Source organism: Podarcis vaucheri (assembly GCF_965113315.1).
Source record: "Podarcis vaucheri genome assembly, chromosome: 6".
NCBI lineage: Eukaryota > Metazoa > Chordata > Lepidosauria > Squamata > Lacertidae > Podarcis > Podarcis vaucheri.
Genome location: NC_138764.1, coordinates 24266774 through 24292624, shown reverse-complemented (window position 1 = coordinate 24292624; position 25851 = coordinate 24266774). Strand labels below are relative to the sequence as shown.

Sequence of the window (25851 nt, the reverse complement as noted above, 5' to 3'; positions counted from 1 at the left end):
CATGGAAAGAGGAGCTGGATAGAGTTTCAGCCAGGCAAGACACATGGACTCAATCAGTGGCTTGTCGCTCAGCCTATCATCACTAACTAAGAGCTGGAAGAGCCACCCATTGAATAGGTGCACACTGCTGTTCCCTATTGCACCAGTTTAAAAAATAAAAAGCAGATCAGAAGAAGTGCAGGCAGGGTGATCTTCAGCAATTCCATGCAAGTACATAAAAGCTGCTGGATTTGGTAGCCAGTGCGGACCGTGCCATTCAGAGGATCTAAACCTATTTACGTTTTTAAAAGCCATGGCACTGTGTTCTGGCAATGCCTTGTGAAATTGCCATAGCAGGATTAAGCAGGGCTTCCAGACCTAGACCATTAGGGCCCTGTATATCTCACTGCATCACCCTGCAATTAGAAGGAGTAGAATAAATAATGCATACTAAACCCGTATATGATAAACTTGTTTCAATTGCCTAAGAATATTTTGCTGACATTCAGCATATTTTGGTACAGGCAGGCGCAGCCCAACCCCCATTTATGTACATTCAACATGTGCGCAGCTGTGTGTACGCACATTATTATTATTATTTGTTATATTGTGGCTGTGATCTGATGTCCATCAATCCCACTTTCGTCGCCAGTGTTAGATTATGGGTGAACATATCAGACGACACAGTGATTCTTCAAACAGCTCTTGTTTATTCACAGGCCAGAACAGAACTGAACGGAAGGGTTCAGCCAGCCTGCTTATATAGAGCTCCACAACAATGCAACTGTAACACTTTCTGTAACTATCCAATCACTGAACGTCACTTTCAATCCCTTATTTGCATATGTGGACCTCAGTGAAAACTATGTATGGTATCCCCCCTGCTGGCCCAGGGTGAGAACTTCAGTACATAACACCGTTGTTGTTGTTGTTGTTGTTGTTGTTAATATACTGCCCTATACCTGGAGGTCTCAGGGTGGTTCACAGAACAAAATCAAAATACAAAACCACAACATATACAATCAAAATTAAAACAACAACCCAATAACATGCCCCCCCAAACCACCCAGATTTTAAAAGGGCATAGGATGGCACATCGCACCGAACCTGGAAGTGACCCACAAATGTCATAAAGATGTCATTGAAACCTCACCAAAAGGGCAGAATGGGATGTTTGCAGGCTTTTTCTATGGGTTTCAATAATACACGATTTCACTGACACGTGTGGTGCCTCAGAATGTAACCCCTCAGTAAACCGTGGGGGGCTGCCTGCATAGAATTCAGGCTGCAATGGTGCATAATTTAATTTATTTTTATTGTTTGCTAACACAGAGAGCTCACAGCAGTTAAAGAGAGGGGAGCTTGTGTGAGAGAGAAAACAGAGTTTACCTGGCCAGCAGTGGCATGTGTAACTGTCCACTGCATCCTCGCAGGTAGCATTGTTGAGGCACGGGTGGAACCAGCAGAAAGGAATTAACGTTTCACAGTGAAGGCCCATATATCCGCTGCCTGTACAGTTGCAGCTATACCTGCATTGCAATAAAATTGATTAAATCCATGCCATCCTCGGTCCGTGGGCTTGTCTTTGAAAACTCGGCGCTCGTGCAAGGATTTTCAGGCCCACATTTGCTTCCACCCTTCTTTCTCAGCTGTTGCATCAAGGCCCCTCCCCGGTATGTTTCTTTAATTTTGTATATTGAATCAGATTCAGAAGGTGCCCTTTCATACTTGACTGCCTCTTCTACACTCTTGCAGTGGTCCATAGCCCCTTGGATGTCCCATATCCATAGAGAATGAGCACGTGTAGGAGAGGGGCCTGGAGGGGGAGACTCCACCCTAACCATAAGGTAAAGGTAAAGGGACCCCTGACCATTAGGTCCAGTCGTGACCGACTCTGGGGTTGCGGTGCACATCTCGCTTTATTGGCCAAGGGAGCCGGCATACAGCTTCCGGGTCATGTGGCCAGCATGACTAAGCCGCTTCTGGCGAACCAGAGCAGCAGCACACAGAATCGCAGTTTACCTTCCCGCTGAAGCAGTACCTATTTATCTACTTGCACTTCATGCTTTCGAACTGCTAGGTGGGCAGGACCAGGGACTGAGCAACGGGAGCTCACCCCACCGCGGGGATTCGAACCGCCGACCTTCTGATTGGCAAGTCCTAGGCTCTGTGGTTTAACCCACAGCGCCACCCGCATCCCCGCGTCCCCCTAACCATAGATGTGTTTATTACAGAGATGGGAAACCTGTAGCCCTTCAGTTGTTGTTGAGCTCCAGCTGGAGATGGGAATTTTATTATTATTATTATTATTATATTATTATTATTATTATTCCGTTTGCCTTTAAAGGCAAGCCTACCAATTCACACTTTCCTAAACAACGTGCAAACCGAAACACAGCTATTCTTTGAAATTTGCACTTCTCCGCATTTTGCAATAAGGTTCTCCGGCCAAGTACTGCATGCAAAAAGGCATATACTAACGTAACGTTAAGAGGTATTTATTAGTGCAAACAGCACACAAAAATGCATTCGGGGAAATCGCTTGCAAAATGTGCATATTAGTCAAAGCAGCATACAGAAACATGTTTACTAGGAGAAGTTTGCACTAAAATGTGGGTGAATTTTCATGAGGTTTTCTTTTTTTAAAATGCGGATTGTTGTAGGAATGTGGGGAGAGAACTGAATTTAAGATTTGGAAAAAATGAGAAACTTACAGAACTGAAAGGAATAGATTTGTCCATCCTTATCTCCAGCTTCCATCTGACCCAACTAGCTGGGTCAATGAATGATGGGAATCAGAGTCCAGTCTCATTCAGAGAACCACAGTTTTCCCAACCTTCATTCATCAGAGCATCTTATACCTATATACCTAGTTACACCTTCTGATTTCCTATCCAAGTTCCCTCTTCATTTTCTGCCTAGCTCACTTACTTCTCCATTCCATTTCAGCAGCCTCCACTTCTCTTTTTCACAATTTGCCTAGCACCAATGCTTCATATTCCCAATGAGTCATACTTCTTAAGAATCTATCTATAATATGCATTTATTTTCCCCAATATTAAATCAGAAAACATAATAGCAGTGTACGACGGGTGTTCCTGAGTAAGAAAGTTTCTAGATGAGAGGTTCACGTGAAAGGCAAACCATTCCCCCCGTAATCCCTAGATCTGACATGAAATTTTGCTTCTCGTTTGGTGAAAACCTTACATTTGAAATGGGCATATTTATACTTCCAATTGTCAAAAGGTGAACTTTCAATTTTCACAGTTCATGTTCATGTGCATGCTCCTGAATTTGCACCCACCTGTCTTCAAATTTTATCATTCCCCAAAATCAAATGGTCTAGTTAAAAAAAACAAAACCATTGCCGTTCAAAACTGTCTTGAGAGTCACCTTTGCAAAGTGTGCATGGATAGTGTCATTAAGTAGTTTAGTGAGTGGGTGTCACTAGCCTTTGTAGTATCTGGCAAGAGCCTGGAGTCTCCTGTTATTGTTCTGTTCCTTTTTTAAGAGAGATAATAAACGTTTGTCTAGCTCCCTGGGCTGGTGTGTCCTCTAAGCCTTTCATGACATTCATAGCGCTCATTTGCATTTCAGTTTATCTAATGAGAGCAGAAAACCTGTGTCTTTATTGGAAAGATTAGTTCAGTGGACAGCTTTATTGGCATACACCGACTGCATAATTGCTATTGTTCAATTCAAGCAGAACAGGGAATTCTCCCTCTGTGTGACATCTGTTCTGCCGCGACAGGAAAATGCAACGCTTTATGCGTTCAATGTTTAATTCCAAAGTCTGCTTTTGAGACACTCAGCTATTGATCAAAAACCATTTCAATCTGAACAGGTCTCTCTTTTTTTAAAACCACCAACACCACAATTCATTGGATTCAGATATTGCAGTTATCTTGAAATGGATTAGTATCCAGTCATTGGGAAACTATGGCTAAGCTGTCACTGAGGTGGCAAACCTCTCTTTATCTGGGCCTTTGGCCTGTATCACTTCAGCCAACTGGTTGGGTGTCTCCCATGAATAAATTCACCCCCATACAAAAATGTTTCCTGTGCAAAACAAAGCGGGTGTCAGTGAGGAAGGTTGCAGACTAGCCTTCCTCTGGTTTCGTGTTTTAGTCGGGAAGAAGATTCAGTCAGCGGCTTGAAGTTGTGTAACCCAGCCATAGGTTTGTCAGTTCCGTGAGAACCAGGCAATATTCAACTGGTTTTAATTTGGTAGTCTGTTTGTTTCTTTCACACACAAATTCAAAGTTTTGATACTTTAGCGTGTTTTGTTTTTTCAGGGCTTGTCTGGCAGTTGTTGCTAAGTACCGTATTTTTCGCTCCATAGGACGCATTTTCCCCTCTTAAAAACTAAGGGGGAAAGTCTGTGCGTCCTATGGAGTGAATGCAGGGGGGGAAGCAGACAGGAAAAGCCCCCAAGAGCCACACACAAGTTTCGTGCGACTGTTGCGGGCTTTTCCCCAGGAGGGAGAAGGGACTGATGTGGCCAGTCTGTCCCTTCTCCCTTTTTGTAGGAAAGCCCGCAGGAGCCGCGCGCTCCTTAAAGGGTATGCGGCTCCTGTGGGCTTTTGCGGGAGGTGGGGGAATTGCCATAGCCATGTGTAGCCTCTCCAGCCGGGAGAGGCTGCACAAGGCTAAAGAGGAAGCCAAGGCAGCGAGTGGGATGGATCACGCTCGCTGCCTTGGCTTCTTTGTTCTTTGGGGCTGGGCGGGGGGAACCCGGGCTTCCCCCACAGCCCCGAGAAGCTCTAGGAGAAGCGGACAGGCTGCACGCAGCCTGTCCACTGCTCTTGGGGGCTGGGGGGGGGATAATATTTTTTCCCTTGATTTCCCCCTCTAAAAACAAGGTGTGTCTTGTGGCCCGGTGCGTCCTATAGAGCAAAAAATATGGTAGTTGCTTTAATACCCAACATCTGGGAGACTACAGGTCTCCCATCGCCGCTTTAGACACTCTAATGCATGGATGGCTAAATCTGTGCCCTCCAGATGTTGCTGAACTACAATTCCCATCAGGCTTGGTCATCATAGCCAAAGGATTATGCAGTCAGCAACATCTGGAGGGGACAGGTGAGCCACCTCTGTTCTGACGTATAAGTGGAGCTTGGTACCTGACCCCATGGGTGTTCATTGAAGCAGGTATTTTAAAAGAGGCTGGATGTCCATCTGGCAGCTGTCTACCAGCTCCATCTGGTATGCAGGCTGAGACCCTACCTGCCTGCAAACTGTATCGCCAGAGTGGTGCATGCTCTAGTTATCTCCCGCTTGGACTACTGCAATGCGCTCTAGGTGGGGCTACCTTTGAAGGTGACCTGGAAACTACAACTAATCCAGAATGCTGCAGCCAGACTGGTGCCTGGGAGTGGCTGCCGAGACCACATAACACTGGTCCTGAAAGACCTACATTGGCTCCCAGTATGTTTCCGAGCACAATTCAAAGTGTTGGTGCTGACCTTTAAAGCCCTAAATGGCCTCAGCCCAGTAGGAGCGTCTCCACTCTCATTGTTCAGCCTGGACACTGAGGTCCAGCTCTGAGGGCCTTCTGGCAGTTCCCCCCCTGTGAGAATTGAGGTGACAGGGAACCAGGCAGAGGGCCTTCTCAGTAGAGGCGCCTGCCCTGTGGAATGCCTTTCCATCAGATGTCAAGGAAATAAACAACTATCTGGCTTTTAGAAGACATCTGAAGCCAGCCCTGTTTAGTCAAGTTTTTAATGCTTGATGTTTTATCGTGTTTTTAATATTCTGTTGGGAGCCGCCCCGAGTGGCTGGGGAAACCCAGTCAGATGGGCGGGTTATAAATAATAAATTATTATCATTATTATGACAATGTAAATTCCAGCACTACGCAAGAGGATGAACTAGATGACCTGTACAGTGGCATAAACAACAGCTACTGTTCAATTCCAAGTCCAAATCTAAAGCTCTATTATTTTATTATTCATTACCCCCAGTTTTGAATGCCTAAAACATATTTTCCTAAGGAAAGCAGTCTGCATCGCACACCAGAAATGGAAGGATCACATTTTAGAGAAAAATCACAATTTTTCCATTTTGGCTGGGTTGAGGTCTCTGCTATATTTCTAAATATACCCAGATTCTAGCTGGAATCAGTGAAAGGTCAAATTTTAATAAGAATAAATAAAAAAAGGTTATTGTATTTTAGTATTTTGTTGGGCGGGGTATAAATAATAAATTTTTATTTTTATTTTTATTAATATTCACATTCTCTGCCTACCTGGCCTAGAGGTGGTCCCAGTCTATTAGGATAATGGAAACAAGTGCTTGTTATCTGTTGTAAGCACATTTCCCAACGCTGAGATTACGTACCCGTTGATACCATCAGTACATTGCCCCCCATTGAGGCATGGCTGACTTGCACACTCATCAATGTTGACGGCACAGAGATCACCCAGGAAGCCAAGTGGACAGGAACAGTAATAGCCACCCAGTCTATCATGACAGGTTCCGCCGTTCAGGCAAGGCTGTGACAAACACTCGTCAATTTCCAGCTCACAGTTGATACCTGTGGGAAAAGACAGATAAAGGGGGGAAGTTTGAAGGGTGCGCATCAAAAGCACCTGTTCTGGAAAGTGATTTTGATAAGAGATGGTTGCTTGGCGAGACGTCAGAACCTTTTGGTTCTCGGATCTTACAATGTTTATTTTTATTCTAGTTCTTCTTGTTCCTAGAAATTTTAAGTGGCCAGTAGCCATTGGCGATTTGGAAAAAGGATCAGGTAACCACAATGACAGAAAGTAGATCTCTTCAGTCAGTAGACCATGAGAATCTTAATCTGATGGGTTCGAGTCTCATGTTGGGCAAAAGATTCCTGCATAGAAGAGGGCTGGACGAGGTGATCCTTGTGGCCCCATCGTAATAAGAATTTTAAGGTCTTAGATATATAATAAATGTTCATAAATGTACCAAGCAAACACGTGCATAAATATATAAACCACATGTCTGAAGCAGCACAGGAAGACAGTCCTGAAACCATTTTGACTCCCAAGCTGACCAAATGCTTCTCTGCAAGGAGGGAGGAGGTGGGGGGAAAAACCTTCCTTGTTACAGGAATTTAGTATTCACCATTTCAAAGGGTGACAGACTACCAGGAAAGGCAATCAGATAAGGCATTATCAGATAACCTGGCAGACAGGAAAAACAACAACATTCAAATTTCTGTTGTAGACCACCTTTCCTGTGATGTAGGTATGATGTTTGTGGGGGGTGGTCTTGGGTTACACCCCTTCTGTGATGTATGTATGATGTATGGAGGAGTGGTCTTGAGCTCCAGGGGAGGGAATTTAAAATGTCTATCTAAGGTCTTGCACGCTATTGTACGAGGTCCTCCTCCTTTCCTGCGTGTGAGGGGAGCACCTTGTTGCAACAGACCAATAAAGATCAGGCTTACTAGCTGCTTTGCTTCTCAATATTCTCTGGTTGGCCTCTGTTATTTTCTCCTACCAATAGGGAAGCCACGTAAGGACTCTATAAGGGCTCTTGGATACCCCATAAGGGGAAAAAGGACAGATTTTTATTGTTACCACACCTTCTAGGATTCTCCTCCTCTACTATTCTATGATTGAGGCTTTGTGGGTAAGGCGGCCCTGGGGGATGCCTGGCTCACTGTCATTTTGCTTTTACGGCAGCAAAGAATATTTAATGTCTAGTTGCCTCTGTTAAGCGGTATGAAAATGCTCTTAAGCTTTCATCAGTTTCTTTCATCATCGTGGCTGTTGTGGTAGCACAAGTTCCCTCTGGGGCTACCTCACCCTAAATGCATTGCTCTGAAGGATTCCATCAGAGCATGGAATGGAAGTGAGAAGTGAAATGTCCATGAAAATCTTGGGAGTGTTAGTGCTGCTACCACTGGGGCAACAGCAGGTAAAGGTCCAGTCAAGCAGTGACTATGTAAAGGTCCCTGGACAGTTAAGTCCAGTCAAAGGCGACTATGGCGTTGTGGTGTTCATCTCGCTTTCAGGCCAAGGGAGCCAGTGTTTGTCCACAGACAGCTTTCTGGGTCATGTGGCCAGCTTGACTTAACCACTTCTGGCTCAACGGGACACCATGACAGAAACCAGAGCGCATGGAAACTCCATTCACCTTCCCGCCGCAGTAGTACCTATTTATCTGCTTGCACTGGTGTGCTTTTGAACTGCTAGGTTGGCAGGAGCTGGGACAGAGCAAAGGGAGCTCACCCCACTGTGGGGATTCGAACTGCCGACCTTCTGATTGGCAAGTCCAAGAGGCTCCGTGGTTTAGACCACAGCGCCACCTCCATCCCTGCAACATAGGACATAGGAAATGGCCATGTAGCTACAGCTCTTTCCTCTCAAAAACTGTGCAGAGGGGAGCAGCAGGAGGGGCAAGGTGATCACTGCCTGCCTTTTGTGCTTAATGCCTTGCACTGGCCCTGATGTTTTCTACAAACTAACTAAACATTAGGACCACAGAGTTGGACCATTGATTTTTCTAGATCCATAAAATCTACATTAGCCACAAGTCTCCAGGGTTTCAGGTGGGAATCTTAATCCAAGCCATTCCTGGTTGAATCTGGGACTTCTTCCTTACAAGGCATGGGGTCTGTCACTGACCTACAGCCTTTCTGAAGTCTGGACCTTAAGCTGATATTTATTCACTTCTATCTTGCATCGTGCAGATTTTTTTTAAAAAATAAAATAATTCTATTAAGATTCATGGAAGAAACGGCAAAACTTAATATCTTTTTCCTTTTTTTAACCAACCCAAGACTTTTATCTAAATACAATAAAAACACAAAAAGGGAGGGGGGAAAGAGACGGAGAAAGAAAAAGGGTAGAAAAGAGGTTAAAAGTGAAAGACAGAAAAATAAGATTCAGAAAATAATTTTCGATTTTTTAAAAGCGCTCATGAAATGCGCATCATGAAATTCTTCTTTCATTTGGCACCTTTCATCTTGATTTCTTCTTCTTCTGATAATGATAAAACAGTGCAAGTTGGTGCCTTGATTTTGTTTTTTTTGTTTTTTTAAATAATATTTATTAATTTTCCAACAGTTTAAACACAACAAAACAGAAAAACAAAACAAAAATACAGCAATACAATACCATACAATACAATACAATACAATACAATACAATACACAAACACTACAAAACACTAATGCATAGGCGGCGGAAGAAGATTGGAAGAAATTTAAAATTTATCTTAAGAAATACTGTAAAATTAATGAGTGCTAAAATGTTATGGTTATAAAAAGTAAGTGGATTACAGCTGTAAAGATTAAGTAAAAGGAAAGAAAAGGAAATAATTAGACAATTAAATAAAATTAAGGGGGAGGATTTGCTGAAACAAATTTAGGAATTGGAATGCAGAAAGGGGAGGTATGGGGAGGTCGGTGAAATAAGTTTTAAGAAAAAAAGGATATGAAATTATACATGTTTGTTTTTGTGTTTGTATGTTTGTTTGTGTTTATATAAATTGTGAAAAACCAAAAAAATTTGTTATAAAAAAAACCAAAACACTAATGCATAAGACTAACAAAACAAGACACAAACCATTTAAAACACAGAACAATTTTAATATCTTATCTTTCATTCCCTTATTTCCACGACCTCCTCACACCTCCCTTTTTGTATTCCACTTCTGTTAATTGTTTCAGCAATTCCTTTCCATCTTCCTCTGTTTTCTATCCTATAATTATCTTAACACATTCTAACCTTATTTTTCCCTTTAATACTCGATTACTCTATTTATACTTAATTCCTTATAGCATTTCTACTAAAGCCATATAACTTCATTCCAACATTTTTCTAACATTCATTGTTTTTACAGTATTTCTATAAATGGTCTTAAACTTTTTCCAGTCTTCTTCCACTGACTCTTCTCCCTGGTCTCGGATTTCTGCCAGTTATTTCCGCCAATTCCATATAGTCCATCAACTTCATCTGCCATTCTTCCCAAGTAGATAAATCTTGTGTCTTCCAATACTTCACAATGAGTATTCTTGCTGCTATTGTTGCATACGTAAAAAAAGTTCTATCCTTCTTTAACACCAATTGGCCGACCATGCCCAGGAGAAAGGCCTCTGGTTTCTTCAAAAGGGTATATTTAAATACCTTTTTCATTTCGTTATGAATTATCTCCCAAAGTGTCTTGATCCTTGGGCATGTCCACCAAAGGTGAACTCTAATCCTCAAATTCGTCTGTTTTTCTTTAAGTTCAATCATAGCAAGCATCAACTTATGTTCATCAAATTGCCTATGTAGGGCTGGGGCTCTCTTTCTCTTCCTCTCCAGTTGTGTTACTTTACATTCAGCAGCAACGGCTTTTTCCCTGGCTTCCTCCGCAGTTTGCCATATCAAAGTAGGTTCCTGTATCAATTTCTGGGTGGTTTCTGTATTGGCATTATTTATACTTTCTGTATTTAAGTTAATTTTAGTAATTGAAACATCCACTTTCGCATTTATCGCGTCCATTTTCCTGTTAAGCTGATCCAGTGAATCATTTATCTTATATAGTGCAGCCACTAAAGCCTCTTCTGTCGACATTCCTCTTGGTTTTAAATGTACTGGTACAAAGGCAGCAACAGAAGGAGCAGGGGGGCCTGATGATGATCCTCTCCTGGATTGTTGCCAAGTCCTCCCAGACCTTAATGTTTTGTCAGCAGTTGATTGGTCTGCTTTTCCTCTTCCATTTACCATAACACTTAAAAGATTCAAGGTCAGTCCCAGAGTCTCACGGTTTTTAACTTGCAGCTGGAAATTCCCCTAGCCCAGCTCTTGTAAAGCAACCAGTTTCAAAGGCTTCCACTAGGGGGAAACAGTTTTGTAATAGTCAATAGTATCCTCTTTTAGACACAATTCAAACAATCCAAAGTTAGTTTCAATTTTCAGTTACTTTTACTCCTTTTTAAAGCAGCCGGAGACAGTAGAAACAATGTATTTCTCTTGTTTAGCTAGCTGTCAATGAACGTTTTAAACGCTGTCAATGAACATTCCAAAAGACGTCAGTCCTGCTAGCAGCCCGTTTCCAGGGTCAGAGCGGCGGTATTTTAAATCTCTTCGCTCTCTCCCACAGGCATACTCAGTCCGCAACTTCCCCCTCTCTTCTCCTGCCTCCAAGAAGGGGTATAATGTTCTTTGCCGATGGAAATTTAGTCTTTTACAAAAGGCTTTCCAGGACTCCAGCTTGCAACTTCATTGCCTCAGTCTATTTACAAAAAGGGAAGGAGGACTTCCTGTTTTGAACCTCCCCGTTACGGTACCAAATTAAACATTTAGAAATCCAATTCTTCCGCTTCAGCTCTACTCACGGGTAATTACTTTAAAATCAAATTGTCCACAGGAAAAGGTCAGCGCTCTCTGGCAACAGCTATGCAGCTTCGCTCCGTGGAAAAAGCAGGCGATTCGAAGCACCGTGCCGCTCACCTCACGTCACTCCGGACCCCCAAAACCGGGGTTCCCCGCGAGTAGGGGAGGCGCAAAAGGTGCCCGCCGAATCCCACGCTCACAGGCTTCTCCCGCCTGTGATTTTAACGGGTCTCCGCCTTCGCCGTGGCGGCCAGACCCAGATTCCCACAGAGCAGATTCCTCCCGATCAGAGGAATTCCGCCATTACCGGAGGCACCTCCCTGGAAGTCCGTTGGTGCCTTGATTTTGGCTCTTATTCACCCTCATAAATTGCTGCCATTTGAGTTGCTGGCGGATTAATTCTGGGCGTGTTCTGTTCACTGCCCTGATGTGCAGTGCCCTTGGCTGTGCTGAGTTTGTTGGGCATATCTCACATGCTTGTTCTAGTATTGGCGCAGCTCAGCTGGTGCAAACATAGCAGGGGAAGTGGATCCCGGTTGCCCACTGGTATTTGGCTGTCATGCCATTGAGATTTACTGTGAGCATGGCAATTACTACAGAACAGCTGCTGGTTACTGAAGGCTGCATTGCTCTGGTCCTATCTACATGTTGCATCATGCCCAGCTCCATACGGGTGGCTTTGTATTTACAAGTTCAAGAGAACGTTATTTCCCTCCCCAATGATTGTGCTGGTGTTCCTCGTGTTAGCATTGCTGTCATTTGCTGAAGCAGCTTTGTGCTATCCCTACACCATACCACTCAACAGCACAGCAATTCTGGAGCAAAGGTGAAAATTATCCCCATTTTTTTTAAGGAGTCAGTGAGCTTCCAGTGGGTAAAAAGGTAAAGGACCCCTGGATGGTTAAGTCCAGTCAAAGGCAACTATGGGGTTGCGGCAGTGGCAAAGCTGCATGCTCCGCTACCGGGGGGTGGAGAGCAGGTGGGGTGTTTGGGGTTGCGGCGCTCATCTCGCTTTCCCCCATAATCCCTTTTAAGGCTCTACCTGTGTTAGACCAACTACAACTCCAGAATCCTTCTTAGTTTCATATTTCCGAGGTGGGGAGATTGACTTTATCTCTTGCTCTCACATACCTTAAAAATAATTAAGAAGTAGCTGAATGGTATGTATTGTTTATGTATTTTTAATTCCTTGTTTGTGTTTTCTGGGCTTTACACTGCAAGAGAATGTCTAGAATGCATCATGGGGAGTTCTGAAATGTTCTGAGTTTGCTTGTTTTTTGTTGTTAAAATATAAGGATATTTAAAAAACTTGCATGAATCTTTAACAGAAAAAAGAGAATCCAGTGCTCTTACTTCTTGCAAAGCTCATGGATGTAGAGAAACATAGACATATAGAAAGGTATAGCCCTATAAGTTTCAGAAAAAGAAAAACAAGAGAGCGGCATGAGGCTTTGTGGGGGCCCTGATCCAACTCTGGAGTGGGGATTGACATCACAATTGAAGCACGCCCTCTTATCATGTTATTTTGCCACACACATGGAGCCACCGCATACCCTTAATGTATGATTTTGCCTATTTGGTGCTTCTACAATAGATTTCACTGGCATAGATAGGCAGTGACTTGCACAGACCACGTTGGGGCAATATTACTGCATCATCACCATACGTTTACTTGGCTCCTTTCTAAGTCTTGGCCAGCCAGGACTGCACTAAACCATGGTAGGGAGCAGTTAAGTGATGGGGGCATAGACAATGGGCACTCAACAACATGTTGCCTTACTCTGACTAGAAATAATCCAGAGTTGCACATCTCCAGTGCTCCATGAATGGTGCATGTGTCATACTCTAAGCACTGGTTCACATATACAGACCCAGGGGGAAAATATTGCATATGCTGCGAGACACAGGAGTGAAACTCTGGCTCATGAAATCCGTCCCCCCAGCACAGAGAATGTGTTGTGGGCACCTGGATATCAGATCACACATCTATATGAATGTATACTCCTCCACCACCCCATACATTCAGTGTATATCTTTTTTTATGCTGCCTGGATCCCTGGATGCACAGAGAACACCTTTCAACCCAAGAATTGTTGCTATGTCCCACAGTCTGTTAACTCTACCTGCTGAACCACTGTGTGACTAAAAAGGCACCATCATGGGGTTGCCGTATTTCAAAAAGTGAAATTCCGTACACAGAAGTTGTTGAGCTTTTCTTGGCAAAGTTGTTGAACTTCGTTTGGTGGGGGGGGGGACAAAGTTGTTGAGTTTTTGAGCTACTTTTAAGGGAATTCTACGCTTCCGACATTGGTTGCCTTATGTCCAGATTTTCCTGGACATTTAAGTGATTTCTGTTTCCAAAGGCCGAATCCCGGCTACATCCGGGAAATTCTGGACGTATGCCATCCTTACACTATCATTACATGAAGCAAGTCTCTGTTTTGTTTTGTTTTTTCTATGAATTCATCATAAGGATTTTTTTATTTTTTTTTTAGTGTGCATTTGCCAAACTATGTCTAGTGACCGTAAATCTGTCAGGGCTTGTTAACAGCAGCTCCCTGCAAACATTTGAAAACACAGTGACAAAAATAAACGCAGTGTGTATCGAGAGTCTCAGCATAGCCAGATTCAAAACTACGGGCCGAAAAACAGCCTGATTATTAACATGAAACCACAGGATTTGCTATGTTGGATCAGACCATTGGTCTGTCAAATCAAGTAACCGGCCTTAGGCAACTGAGCGAAAAGTCCTTTCCATCTATAAAATGTCTAGCCAATGTGATGGATTGTATATGGGAGGGATTCCCCCCGGTCTCTACTGCTGCAGTCAACTTGTAAAAACATGGGATTTTAAGAGACATGGAAGAGGAGGAGGAGGAGGGAAAATGGATATAGAATTGTTTTGGCATTTGCATGCAATGCCCTGCCATAAAAGTTATTCTACGAAACAAATTCGGTATACTGTATTTACATTCCTCAAAATTAAAAAAAACAGAAGACTCCTGTCCGGTGAATTTTAAACTTAAGCATTTTCAATTAAAGAAAAGGGCACATGTTATAGTTTGGTGACAGACATATCTAGCAGACAAATGATTCAGATGGCTTCCACCTGGAATTTGGAAGGTGATGATAGAGGGAAATGGCTCTCTTCCCCCAACTGGGCAGCATGTCACGTCCTAGCCTTGGGCAAATCATTCTCTCTCTGCCCCAATTCCCCATCTGTAAACAAAATAATAGCCTACCTAACAGCCTACCAAATATGGGCCATGTAAGGAGGCAATAAAGGAAACCCACACAAACTTTTGTGGCTATGGCAGCTTGTTTCTCTAGCGATTCAAATAAAAGTACAGTGGGTGTGAACATGATCCATGAGGGACGCAGGTTCACAACCCGCAACCTGCATCTGTGCATGCGCGGGTTGCTATTCGGCGCTTCTGCGCATGAGCAACTGCCAAAACACGGAAGTAACCCGTTCTGGTACTTCCGGGTTTCGGCAGTCCGCAACCCGAAAAAGCGCAACCTGAAGCATCTGTAACCCGAGGTATGACTGTACTAGACAAGATGCAGCAAAGTGTGGGATATTTATCCCAGTCAAATCAACAATTCATATTGTTGATTTGATTGGGATAAGCACCTAATAGGGGTTGAAGCTCGTTGTGTTTTCCTGTGGTACTTCCTAGAGATGATTCTGCGAGATCCACTGGTGGAGGAAGGGGGGGTGCAGTGGGTGCGGGCTGCCCCAGGTGTCATCCCTGAGGGGGGGTGTGCCATCACCATGCCACCCCCTTGGGATGCTTGCCCTGCCCCCGCATGTGCGCCGCCCCGGGTGCCAGAGCAGCTAGCTCTGCCTCTGGCGAGATCACTTCCCTTTTGTGCCCAAACAGGAAGGGGCGTAACTTAATATGCTCCTCCCTGCATCGGCACACACTTCCCCGCATCATGTCTGCAATGTGAGAGCATCTGTGTGTCAAGCTCAGACTCCATTTTTAAGCTAGCCTTTAGTATTGTGACTTAATTAGCATTTTTAGCCTGCCTGCACAGTGCTGCTGTATTTGCTATTCTTGAGTGAGTAAATGTTAATTTCACCTTTTCACTAATTTTTTTGTGTGTGTGGTTATTATTTTCAGGGGGAGAAAAGGGGGGTTGATACCAGGAACATCCAGTCTGCCTTAAAGCATCCTGGATTATTAATACTAAAAGGCTAAAACTATCCAAGCTCCCTTTTAATCTGCAAAGGAATGTCACTCTCCTGAACTCACTAACACGAGGAAGGAAGGAAGGATAGATCCTCTCCTAGCATCTAATCAAATCCCAACAAAAGTTGACCAAACTGTGGAAGAGGTAAGCATTCTGACCATCGGAGCTGATAGCATGGAATAAAGTGGGAAGGGGATCGTACAAGGATAAGCAATCTGCTGACAGCTCACTCTGTCAAAGTGGCCGGAGAGCCAGGCCAGAGCAAGCCACTTTATAGACTTACAATGGTCTCTTGCGTCAGCTGAACCCTGATGGTCTGGCAGAAGCAATGCTACCCCCAGGTCAACTAGAGAGCAACATAGCAGATGTCAGCCCAGCAGTTCCTCCGGCTCCAAGCAACTAGAGAGCAAGGTCTATAAGCCTTACCTTTGGAGATTCCAGGTGCTTAGGGATGGAGGAGAATTTTGTTCGGTCCACATTCTAAAGTGAACCTATTTAATTTCTAGTTTGTGGATTTGTATGCACTTCTTTGTGGAGGAAGCCGTGGAAGTGAAATGGATATAAAACTGTCGTAGAATCAGAGCGTTACAAGTTGGCTTTACTAGCTATGTCATGAAAAAGATAGGGCCAATAAACTTTATCAGGAACCTCAGAAATAGCCGGAGCTGAGGCTCAGTGTTTTATAAGGCCAACATAGGCTGGATAGTTTAATATCTCCTCTGGCGAACCAACACACACACACACAACCAAGTCTTTGTTTGATCTTTCTTATCAGGGTGCCCTTGCTATATAAAACATAGGATGGACAGCATGCCAGACTTGGGGAGCTCTGGAATACGAGCTAGGATCAAGTAATGGATCTACCATGAGAGGTACATGGTAGACCCCCACAATTCAGATGTGAGAGATGCTTTAGCTTTGTGTGGCTTGGCCTGGTCTCTGCATGGAGACCATCTACACTGTCAATCCCCTACGCTCAGCCATGCCTTACAATGTGAAATCAGGAGCATGAGAAGCCACTGTCTGGACTAGATTTCCAAATTCTGCGGTCTTTGGATTAAAGAGCATTAAAAGTAATGGCGAGATGCTACGTTTGATCGCCAGCCTATCCTGGCACCAGTTGCGTTCCATTATTTAACAGCTGTGCAGCACATGCACCGTCGACAGAGCGCACATGTGCGGTGCATTATCGTAATAAAAAATGCAGATTCCTCTTGCAGCCACCCACCCCCTCCCCCTCCTCTGGCTGCCTTAAATGTTCCGCCCTCCCGTTATCCCTGCACAATAACCTCTTCCATTTGTGTGAGAATTATGTGAGACATTTCTCAGCTCTTTGAGGGAAGGAGCACAAGGCATACCAGCCGCGTAAGAGCAGCCTGCAGAGCCTGCGGAGCAAGTAGCAACCCGGAGCCCAGTAACGAGAGCATTTGGTTAGCATTACCGCTGTTGATTTATTGCAAGTCCTCGGCATGCACATCAAAAGTTATAAGCTTTTTAACATCCTGGGGAAATGAGATGAGGCTGGATGATTCCCCACTGCGATTCATGGTGTCAGGCTGGGATAATAGCAATAGGCAAGCTCCCTCTGACAGACTAAATGAGGATTTTTATTACCAGCAGGGACACCTTGGGGGTTTCACCCAAGAATCCCTCCGGCTCGTGCGTTTAACACATCTCACGGCGAGGTGCAGAAAAGCAAACAACAACAACAACAACAACAACAGGCACCACACAAAATTAAATAAATAAAAGGCTTCTGATAAATCACTCCATTAAGCAGACTTTAAAATCCAATATTTTACTGCGGCAGAAGAAACAGCAAACTACCCTTTTATGGAATTTTTACCCTTATTATTTTCGTCATTGCTGCTGGAAGCTGTTCTCAAGCCATATGTCAACGTATGTAGTCTCTTTGGGCTTGTGTTTTATGCCCCACTTTCTTTCCTCTGTTGCCTCTACTTTCAACCTCTCTCATGCTCCTAACAATTCAGCTGTTGCTAGTGACTCTTGGGTTTCCCTGACTGAAGTGACTGGAGCAGAGGGAGGGAGAGGACAAACACGTATTAAATGTGTTGCCTCCAAAATCTGGGAGAGGACTGTCAAGAGAGGAGTCCTGCAGGCTGCTTCTGCGTGCAGATCTTCCGTGTGCCTAAAGTTGGTTTTGTGGTTTCTAAGTGGGGAAGCCTTTTTCGGAGTCAGAATGGGCTGCTTTGCAAAGAAGAAATGGGGTGGGTAGAACAGGAACCAGACTCGACTCTGCAGAACACTGAAAATTTAAGGGGTTTGGAAGGAACCAAAGCATAGCTGTCAACTTACAGATTTGAAAATAAGGGACCAGCAGCCTCGAAAATAAGGGATCAGCAGCCAAAATAAGGGATTTTCAGGGCACAGGTACGTTCAACTGCTGAGCCCCTCCGAGCCAAAGGTAGAAAGCCCAGCCAGCAGCCAAACAAAGCCTCAAGCGGTGGTTTCCACAGCGCAGCAACCCGGCAAAGGGGATGCAGCAAGGAAAACCACTGTCACCTCTCCGCTGGGAAGCACTGAGCAAAGGCAAGTCCCCAGGCAACGTGGCCGATTTGATTGGCACAAGGCATGCAAGCTCCACCCCCCCCAGTCGTTCTTAGACTCCTTATTGGGTGAACAACGCAGCCAAGCAACACAGTTGGAGCCTCCCTGCTCCCTGGCTGGCAGGGAGAGGAGCTGCTTACTTTGAAACCCGGGAAATTTAAGGGACATCATCAATAAGGGACAGCAGCAGGACACAGCGCTGGGATAAGGGAGTTTCCCACCAAATAAGGGACAGCTGACAGCTATGAACCAAACCAACGAAGGTCTTAGTAAGGGACAAGGCATGAAACTTGGTCCAAGTCCCAAGCTGGCTTAGGGTCATTTCACAGGCTACAGCTGCTGCCTCCAACCACAAGCTCCACAATTACTGGTTCTCATGCTGCACATGTAATGTAACAATATTTAATTAAAATGGGCAGGCTGGATCCCAAATTAGCAACCCCTTTGTACTCACATAATATGACCTACACTTATGATATGACACTTTGATGACTACCAAGAGGGAGCAATTATGTTACACCTAGTGCCTAGGGAAGCTGTTTATGCAGAGGCCCTCCTGGATTTGTCCATTTCCATTTGCTCCGTTTCCCATTTTTCCAGCTCTCCACATTTTGCAGCAATTGGTTGCCTGCTCCTGATAGACCCTGGACTATGCTGCCTTTGGGGGCGATATTTGAAATTGCCTGTAAACATTTCCTTAGCTTGCTTCTTGCACTCTCCTCTCCTCTCCCCGACCCAGACTTTTCCCTTGGTTTGCAGAGGTTAAAGCTCTTGACGAAGCAATCCTAAATCCACCTGCCTCTGAGTAAACTCAATTTAAAGCTGCGGCATTTTCATCTGAGAAAGCATGCATATGACCATGCTATAAAAGGAAAACAATCTTGCTTGACTCCAGTGAATGTAAATGCATATGAACACAATATATGCCAGCACACTCCTTCCTTTTTCCTTGCTGGAGGCATGCACACACACACACACACACACACACACAGAGAGAGAGAGAGAGAGAGAGAGAGAGAGAGAGAGAGAAAGGGATTCACATATCCAGATAATAGATGGTGCTGAGTAAGTTTGAGTTGCAGCTTTTTCACAATGTATCCAACCACTTCCTTGGCAAGATTAAACCGTCTGTTTTTAAAATTTTAAGAGAGGAAATGTTAAGCTCAATTTACAAACACATCCTTTGGAAACTAGTAATGGGAGGGTGGTGTGTGTGTGTGTGTGTGTGTGTGTGTGTGTGTGCGCCTCCAGCAGTGCTCCTTAGCATGAGGACAGAGGTTACAAGTACACAGGACTGTCCCTTTTTCAGCTCCGACATGCTCGAAGGTAAGCGATCAATGCCAAATCATTGGGATGACCAGTGGAAATAAACTTCTAAAAGTTAAAATAAAACAGAGAGAAGAAGGGAGGCAGGGAACCAGTTACTGTTTGTGAACTGGCTGCCCGGTGTCTCTTCACCAGGCCTGCTGGGCAACCCCAGTCCTGTCTAATCTCTGGTTCTTCCCTAACTTGAAGGTTGTCCTCTCTCTCATGGAGATGAGGGGATTATGTCCTGCTGTCCATCAAGCAGTCCGTCCCTGTGCTACAACCTTAGGCTTGGCTGAGAGTCGCAAGTTACAAATGCAGCTTCCTCCGTACGACAGGAGGTCCGGGTCGAATGTGATCATTTCAGAGCAGCCATGCTGGCAGTTAATGGGCTTTTCCTTCCTTCCCCTCTCCAGCTTTTCGTGTGGTTCGGTAGTTTCTCTCATCACTTGGCCTGAGCTGAGACACCTACTGGTATCAGCAGGGCGGCAGGAAGGCAACACACTTCTTGTTTGAAATAACACTCAGTGTGCGCATGATGGATCTTAACTGAAGGCAGGCTCCCAAATGAAACCGATGTCAGTCAACAGAGAAGATCTGTTTTTGCCTTTCTACACACCCCTGCACTCGTGGCAGGGGGGAGGGGACGGTGGCTGAAGTCTATTTTTAATCCACATTCTCCAAAAATGCTTGCAGCCATCATAATGTCTTTGTATACTGTGCAGTGTCTGCTGTTTTTGTCTCGTTAGCTCACTAGAAATTGCCTAATAAACCTTGTTTGTTTAGGAGTGATTTTTTTGTGTTTGTGTCCATTTGTTTTTAGATAGCGCTGCACAAAATATTCGCCACCTTTTACTTCCAGGTTGGAAACTACCAGTTTCTTCAGGGAAACGCGAACTTACTTTTCTTTTTTAAAACTGGCACGGCATAGCCTCGAACATAACTCCTGTGAAAATAGGGACATCCTATTCCACCATCATTTTATTATTTATACCCTGCCCATAGGTTGCTCCAGGTACTGTGTGTCAGGAGTGCATGCAGGAGCCAGGCCTTGTGACCAGTAGGGCTTCGCAGGACTGGGGCCTTCCTAAGTTTGTTCTGGAGAGGCAAGGCGCGGCTGCACAGGTGAGGCTGCTTGGTAACTCACTGCACCCGGTGGCAAGAGCTGGGAAGGGATATAAGGTCAGCATTTCCCTTTAGCTCTTTGCCACAGCAACTTGTTTCCTGCCTTGCTGTGTCTGGCTTCTTGCTTCCTGATCCTCGGCTTCTTGACTCCTTGCTTCTCGACCCTTGGACCCTTGAATTTGTGACTGCCTGCTTCCTGACCCTTGGACCCCTGGTTTCTGGACTCTCATTCCTGCTCCCACCCTGCCATCTTGCCCCCGGTCCCGACGTCCTCAGCCAGGACTTTGATCGCCCATAGACCAGACCGTGACACTATGGGTAGCTTCCAACTAATAATAATAATAATAATAATAATAATAATAATAAATAGACCATTTAAATAACTTCCATATGCAGGGCTGTTTTCTAAAGGTTGCATGGGTACTTATCTCCATTGTTCAGGGGTTACATAACCCCATACCCTCCAACATTTCTCCAATGAAAATAGGGACATCCTAAGGAAAAGTGGGACATTCTGGGATCTAATCAGAAACCAGGATGGCTTCTGTAAATCTGGGACTGTCCCTGGAAAACAGGGGCACTTGGAGGGTCTGGTGTGGTATTCTTGTCCCTGTAGTTGCTTTTCCTGTGCTATTTTCCACCTTGGAAGCTGGTCTTTCCTTCCCAGATCAATCACATGGGTGATTTTACTTAATCAGTGACATTGCAATCCAATTTTGCTGCAAGGTGCTATTGGTGAGGGTGAGTGAGGGAAAGTGCAGGGGGGGCACAGTTTAAATGAATAAGCAAATATTTTCACAGTGAGTGGTGAAAAAATACACCCCCTATACACCCCCCCTCAAAAAAAGGCACTGCCAAATTGTTCATAAGAAACTCCAAGTGGTTGCAGTCCTGTGTTTTTAATCCGTATAATGCCATTTAAACATTGTTACCGTCAAAAGAATCTGACAAGTTTCTGTCATGTTATTGAACGAAACAAGAAGGGAAATATCCTAGCAGTGCTCTGCTTTGAGACATACTGGCCCACATCAAAATCTGCTGAGGAATTTAAGTCTATTGATTTCACTGATTATAAATATAGCTAACTCTATGCTAATGGACGTGGGTGGCACTGTGGGTTAAACCACAGAGCCGAGGGCTTGCTGATCAGAAGGTCGGTGGTTCAAATCCTGCAACGGGCTGAGCTCCCATTGCTTGGTCCCTGCTCCTGCCAACCTAGCAGTTCAAAAGCACGCAGTACAAGTAGATAAATAGGTACCGCTCCGGCAGGAAGGTAAACAGCATTTCCCTGCACTGCTCTGGATGGGTAAGTTCAGTCAAAGGTGACTATGGGGTTGCGGCACTCATCTTGCTTTCAGGCCGAGAGATCCAGTGTTTGTCCACAGACAGCTTTCCGGGTCATGTGGCCAGCAGGACTAAACCGCTTCTGGTGCAATGGAACACTGTGACAGAAACCAGAGTGCACAGAAATGCTTCCCGCCGCAGCTGTACCTATTTATCTATTTGCACTGGTGTGCTTTGAACTGCTAGGTTGGCAGGAGCTGGGACAGAGCAACAGGAGCTCACTCTGTCGCGGGGATTCGTACTGCCAAATTTCTGATTAGCAAGCCCAAGATGCTCAGTGGTTTAGACCACAGCACCACCCACATCCTATTGAGCCAGGATGTGGGGCTTACGTCAGTGTAGCTCTGCTGCCCCAGGAATTGGTCAGCTGAGATGGAGCTCCAATGGACCCTAACATGCTCATTTGGGTGGATCTTGGTTTGGACTGCTGCCTTAGAAGTCAGTCTCTTTGATTTTAGCAGAACTTACTTACAAAGGAGTCCTATCAAACGGCAAACAGATGCTTTCTGTCTTCAAGTAAAGGTGGCTAAAGCTCAGGAACGGACTGTTATAGGCTATGTCCAATATTAAAGGGTATTATAGGAAATTTCATGGGGAGATTTTGCATGCCTGAGAAATCCGCTCTGTGAAAATGGGATTACTGAGAACATATTGCACTGACCTCCAGCTGCAGTTTCTTTCCTCACTTGAGAGTTTGCTAGTTTAGTTCGCATGCAATGCAAATGCCTAGTATATTCAATAATGATTAGTTGGTTCTGCTTGTATGGCAGGTGAAATAGGGACCCAAAGTGATTTTTAAAATGCACAAGGGATTGGTTGTGTTTGCAAAATATATGCAAAATATATGAGGAGGTAATTTGGGGGCTTTCAAAGAACTGGGTTATTAGACACCCACGTTTGGATAAATTAACATTCACTTTTAAGACAGTGCAAAAGTATAAGATTCTTTGGAAAGCTGTTGCACATTGTGGCTGGGGAAACCCAGCCAGATGGGCAAATTATAAATAATAAAATTATTGTGATTGTTATTGTGAAACAAGAGCCTGGAATTTCATTTTCATACAGTAGCCTCAGTCTATCGATTAAATGGTTAGAGATAATTTTACGTGGTAGTCAGTAATGTAATGAAATTGCGTGTCCAGAGGTTGCAACAGAATAATGAAGCTACTGGCTACATTATGTAGGAGCAGTAGGAAGCACAGCTGAGAATGACCCTGGTAGTCATGAATATGAGAGAGTAAGTTGTATACAATACTGTAAGTCAAGAAGATCGCTAGAACAACTTAGTGGGCACGGAGAGCTGGGAAGGCAAAGATGACTGACAGTTGTGGAAGATACAGAAGGGCTTTTGGAAAAAAAGAGACAGACTCTAGTACGTTGCATGGCTTGCTCAATAAACCCTCTCCATAGAAAAGAAAGGAATGGACTGTGGATGAATGGAAACGAGACCTCAAAGGTGAACAGGAAATTGTCTGAACATGACTACTCCACAGACAGGCTTTAGGGGTCAGGAGGCATTGTCTGGGCAGGTGCCAATTGATCTGCAAAGGCACGGTTTAGCAGCATATAGGAAGCGCTCACTGGCATGAAGTCAGCAGAGCATGGGTTCAAAACAGTGCCTTTGAGGACAAACAGGAGCCAGGGCATGGGGTTCTGTGGGGAACTGCATGGAACACCAGCCTAAATTTGGAGCACTATCCAGTTCAGGGCTCTGTGCAGCTGCTTCTCCTTCAAAACAAAAACGGGCCGCTTAAGCATGCATTTTTTAAAAAAGCATGTAGTTTGGGCCCTGTAACAGAGTGCAGTTTGCGCTACATGCTATGCTCTCTTCCATTTCCTCTTTTTTTGTTGTTGTTGTTTAGTCGTTTAGTCGTGTCCGACTCTTCATGACCCCATGGATCAGAGCACACCAGGCACTTCTGTCTTCCACTGCCTCCCGCAGTTTAGTCAAACTCATGTTTGTAACTTCGAGAACACTGTCCAACCATTTCGTCCTCTGACGTCCCCTTCTCCTTGTGCCTTCCATCTTTCCCAACATCAAGGTCTTTTCCAGGGAGTCTTCTCTTCACATGAGGTGGCCAAAGTATTGGAGCCTCAGCTTCACGATCTGTCCTTCCAGTGAGCACTCAGGGCTGATTTCCTTCAGAATGGATAGGTTTGATCTTCTTGCAGTCCATGGGACTCTCAAGAGTCTCCTCCAGCACCATAATTCAAAAGCATCAATTCTTCGGCGATCAGCCTTCTTGATGGTCCAGCTCTCACTTCCATACATCACTACTGGGAAAACCATAGCTTTAACTATAAGGACCTTTGTTGGCAAGGTCCTCTTTTTGAGTTGCATCAAATCTGACATAATGCAAAAGCTTGCATGCCGAATGAATTGTTTTCCTATTCTTTTACCTTTCCCTCTGCTGTTTTTCGAACATATAATCTTGCAAGTTTCATTTGTGTGTTAGCTGTAGGCTAGGGTTGGGAAACATGTGATTCCCCCCCCCCCCAAGAAGCTGCTGAACTCATCTCCCAGTGGTCCCTGCCTGCATGGCTAATTGTCAGGGATGATGGGTGTCATAGTCCAGGAACATCTAGACAGCTGCAGGTTTCCTGCTCCTGCTGTAGGCATTCACCACTTAACCATCCTTTTCAACTTAAGAGTTGTATAAAAAAATGAAAACGTGACTCTTTAATAGCTGCAGTATAGGAGTGCTACTTTTTAATAAATATGATTCGGAAGTAAGGAGAGCAACTGACTTGTTTATACAGTAGGGAAACTGAATGTACCCTGCAGAGACACTTCCCTGCCTCTGCACAATTCCAGCGTAGTGCTAAATGCAGCTAGTGATAGGAACTGGGGCAAAGACACCAAGAGGCAGACATCAGGCAGGCTACGGTAGAAGTCAGGGGCACCCCACCTCCTTCTGCGACCAGCTTCCCTCTCCTCTGGTCTCTCCGCACCGGAAGAGGTATGAAGATAGTGGAGCAAAGGCAGACAAGGTGTCAGAGTCTCAGATTGCTTGGGAAGGACCCAAGGGAGGAGGAGCCTTAGCTAGCTGTGGGAAGGCGAGGACCTCCATTCAGTCTTCACAACTGCCTTGGAGAAAGATCTACTGGGGAGACTTACTGCTCTTACTAGGTCTGGCCAATAATAATAATAATAATAATAATAATAATAATAATAATTTATTATTTATACCCCGCCCATCTGACGGAGCCCCCCAGCCACTCTGGGTGGCTTCCAACAAAACACTAAAATACAATAACCTACTAAGCATTAAAAGCTTCCCTAAACAGGGCTGCCTTTAGATGTCTTCTAAAAGTTTGGTAGTTATTTTTCTCTTTGACATCTGATGGAAGGGCGTTCCACAGGGCGGGCGCCAGTACCGAGAAGGCCCTCTGCTTGGTTCCCTGTAACTTGGCTTCTCGCAGCGAGGGAACCGCCAGAAGGCCCTCGGCGCTGGACCTCTGTGTCCGGGCAGAACAATGGAGGTGGAGACGCTCCTTCAGGTATACTGGACAGAGGCCGTTTAGGGCTTTAAAGGTCAGCACCAACACTTTGAATTGTGCTCGGAAACGTACTGGGAGCCAGTGTAGGTCTTTCAAGACTGCTTCTTTGAATAAAGAGTTAGCTTTGCTGGGACCGTGCGACTTATTCCTGACCTGCTCCCGACACCACGCACCTGAATCGGCCCTGGGTTTGGTGAGAAAAGGGAGTTCCACCTGGTCACAGGCAGGAAAATGCATCTTTGCTTGCAAAGTACAAGCTGTTTATATCAGTAGGAATCAGAAGCTTGAGCTGGTGCAGAATTCACCACCCAGGTTGCTCATCTGAGCAAGGCAGTTTGAGCATATCACACTAATGCTGGCCCAACTGCACTGGCTGCCAGTTAGTTTCCAGGCCTAATTCAAAATGCTGTTACAAAGCCTTTGAGGACTGCAATACCTCAAAGACTGCCCTGCCCCATATAAACTGACCCGGACTCTGTGCTCATCATCTGAGGCCCTTCTTCATGTGCCTCCTCCATTTAAAGTCCGGAGG

The 25851-nt window shown here is 44.8% G+C and overlaps 1 protein-coding gene across 1 annotated transcript in view; it reads right to left on the bottom strand.

The window, feature by feature from the left end:
- The window catches only part of CRB1 (crumbs cell polarity complex component 1), a 148916-nt gene that overhangs the window by 85046 nt on the left and 38019 nt on the right, over positions 1–25851 (bottom strand). Inside the window, exons 3-4 of the mRNA XM_082225414.1 lie at positions 6319–6514; positions 1369–1508 (exon numbers count right to left, since the gene is read on the bottom strand). Of these exons, the coding sequence (XP_082081540.1) occupies positions 1369–1508; positions 6319–6514 (336 nt within the window). The remainder of the gene's footprint in view (positions 1–1368; positions 1509–6318; positions 6515–25851) is intronic.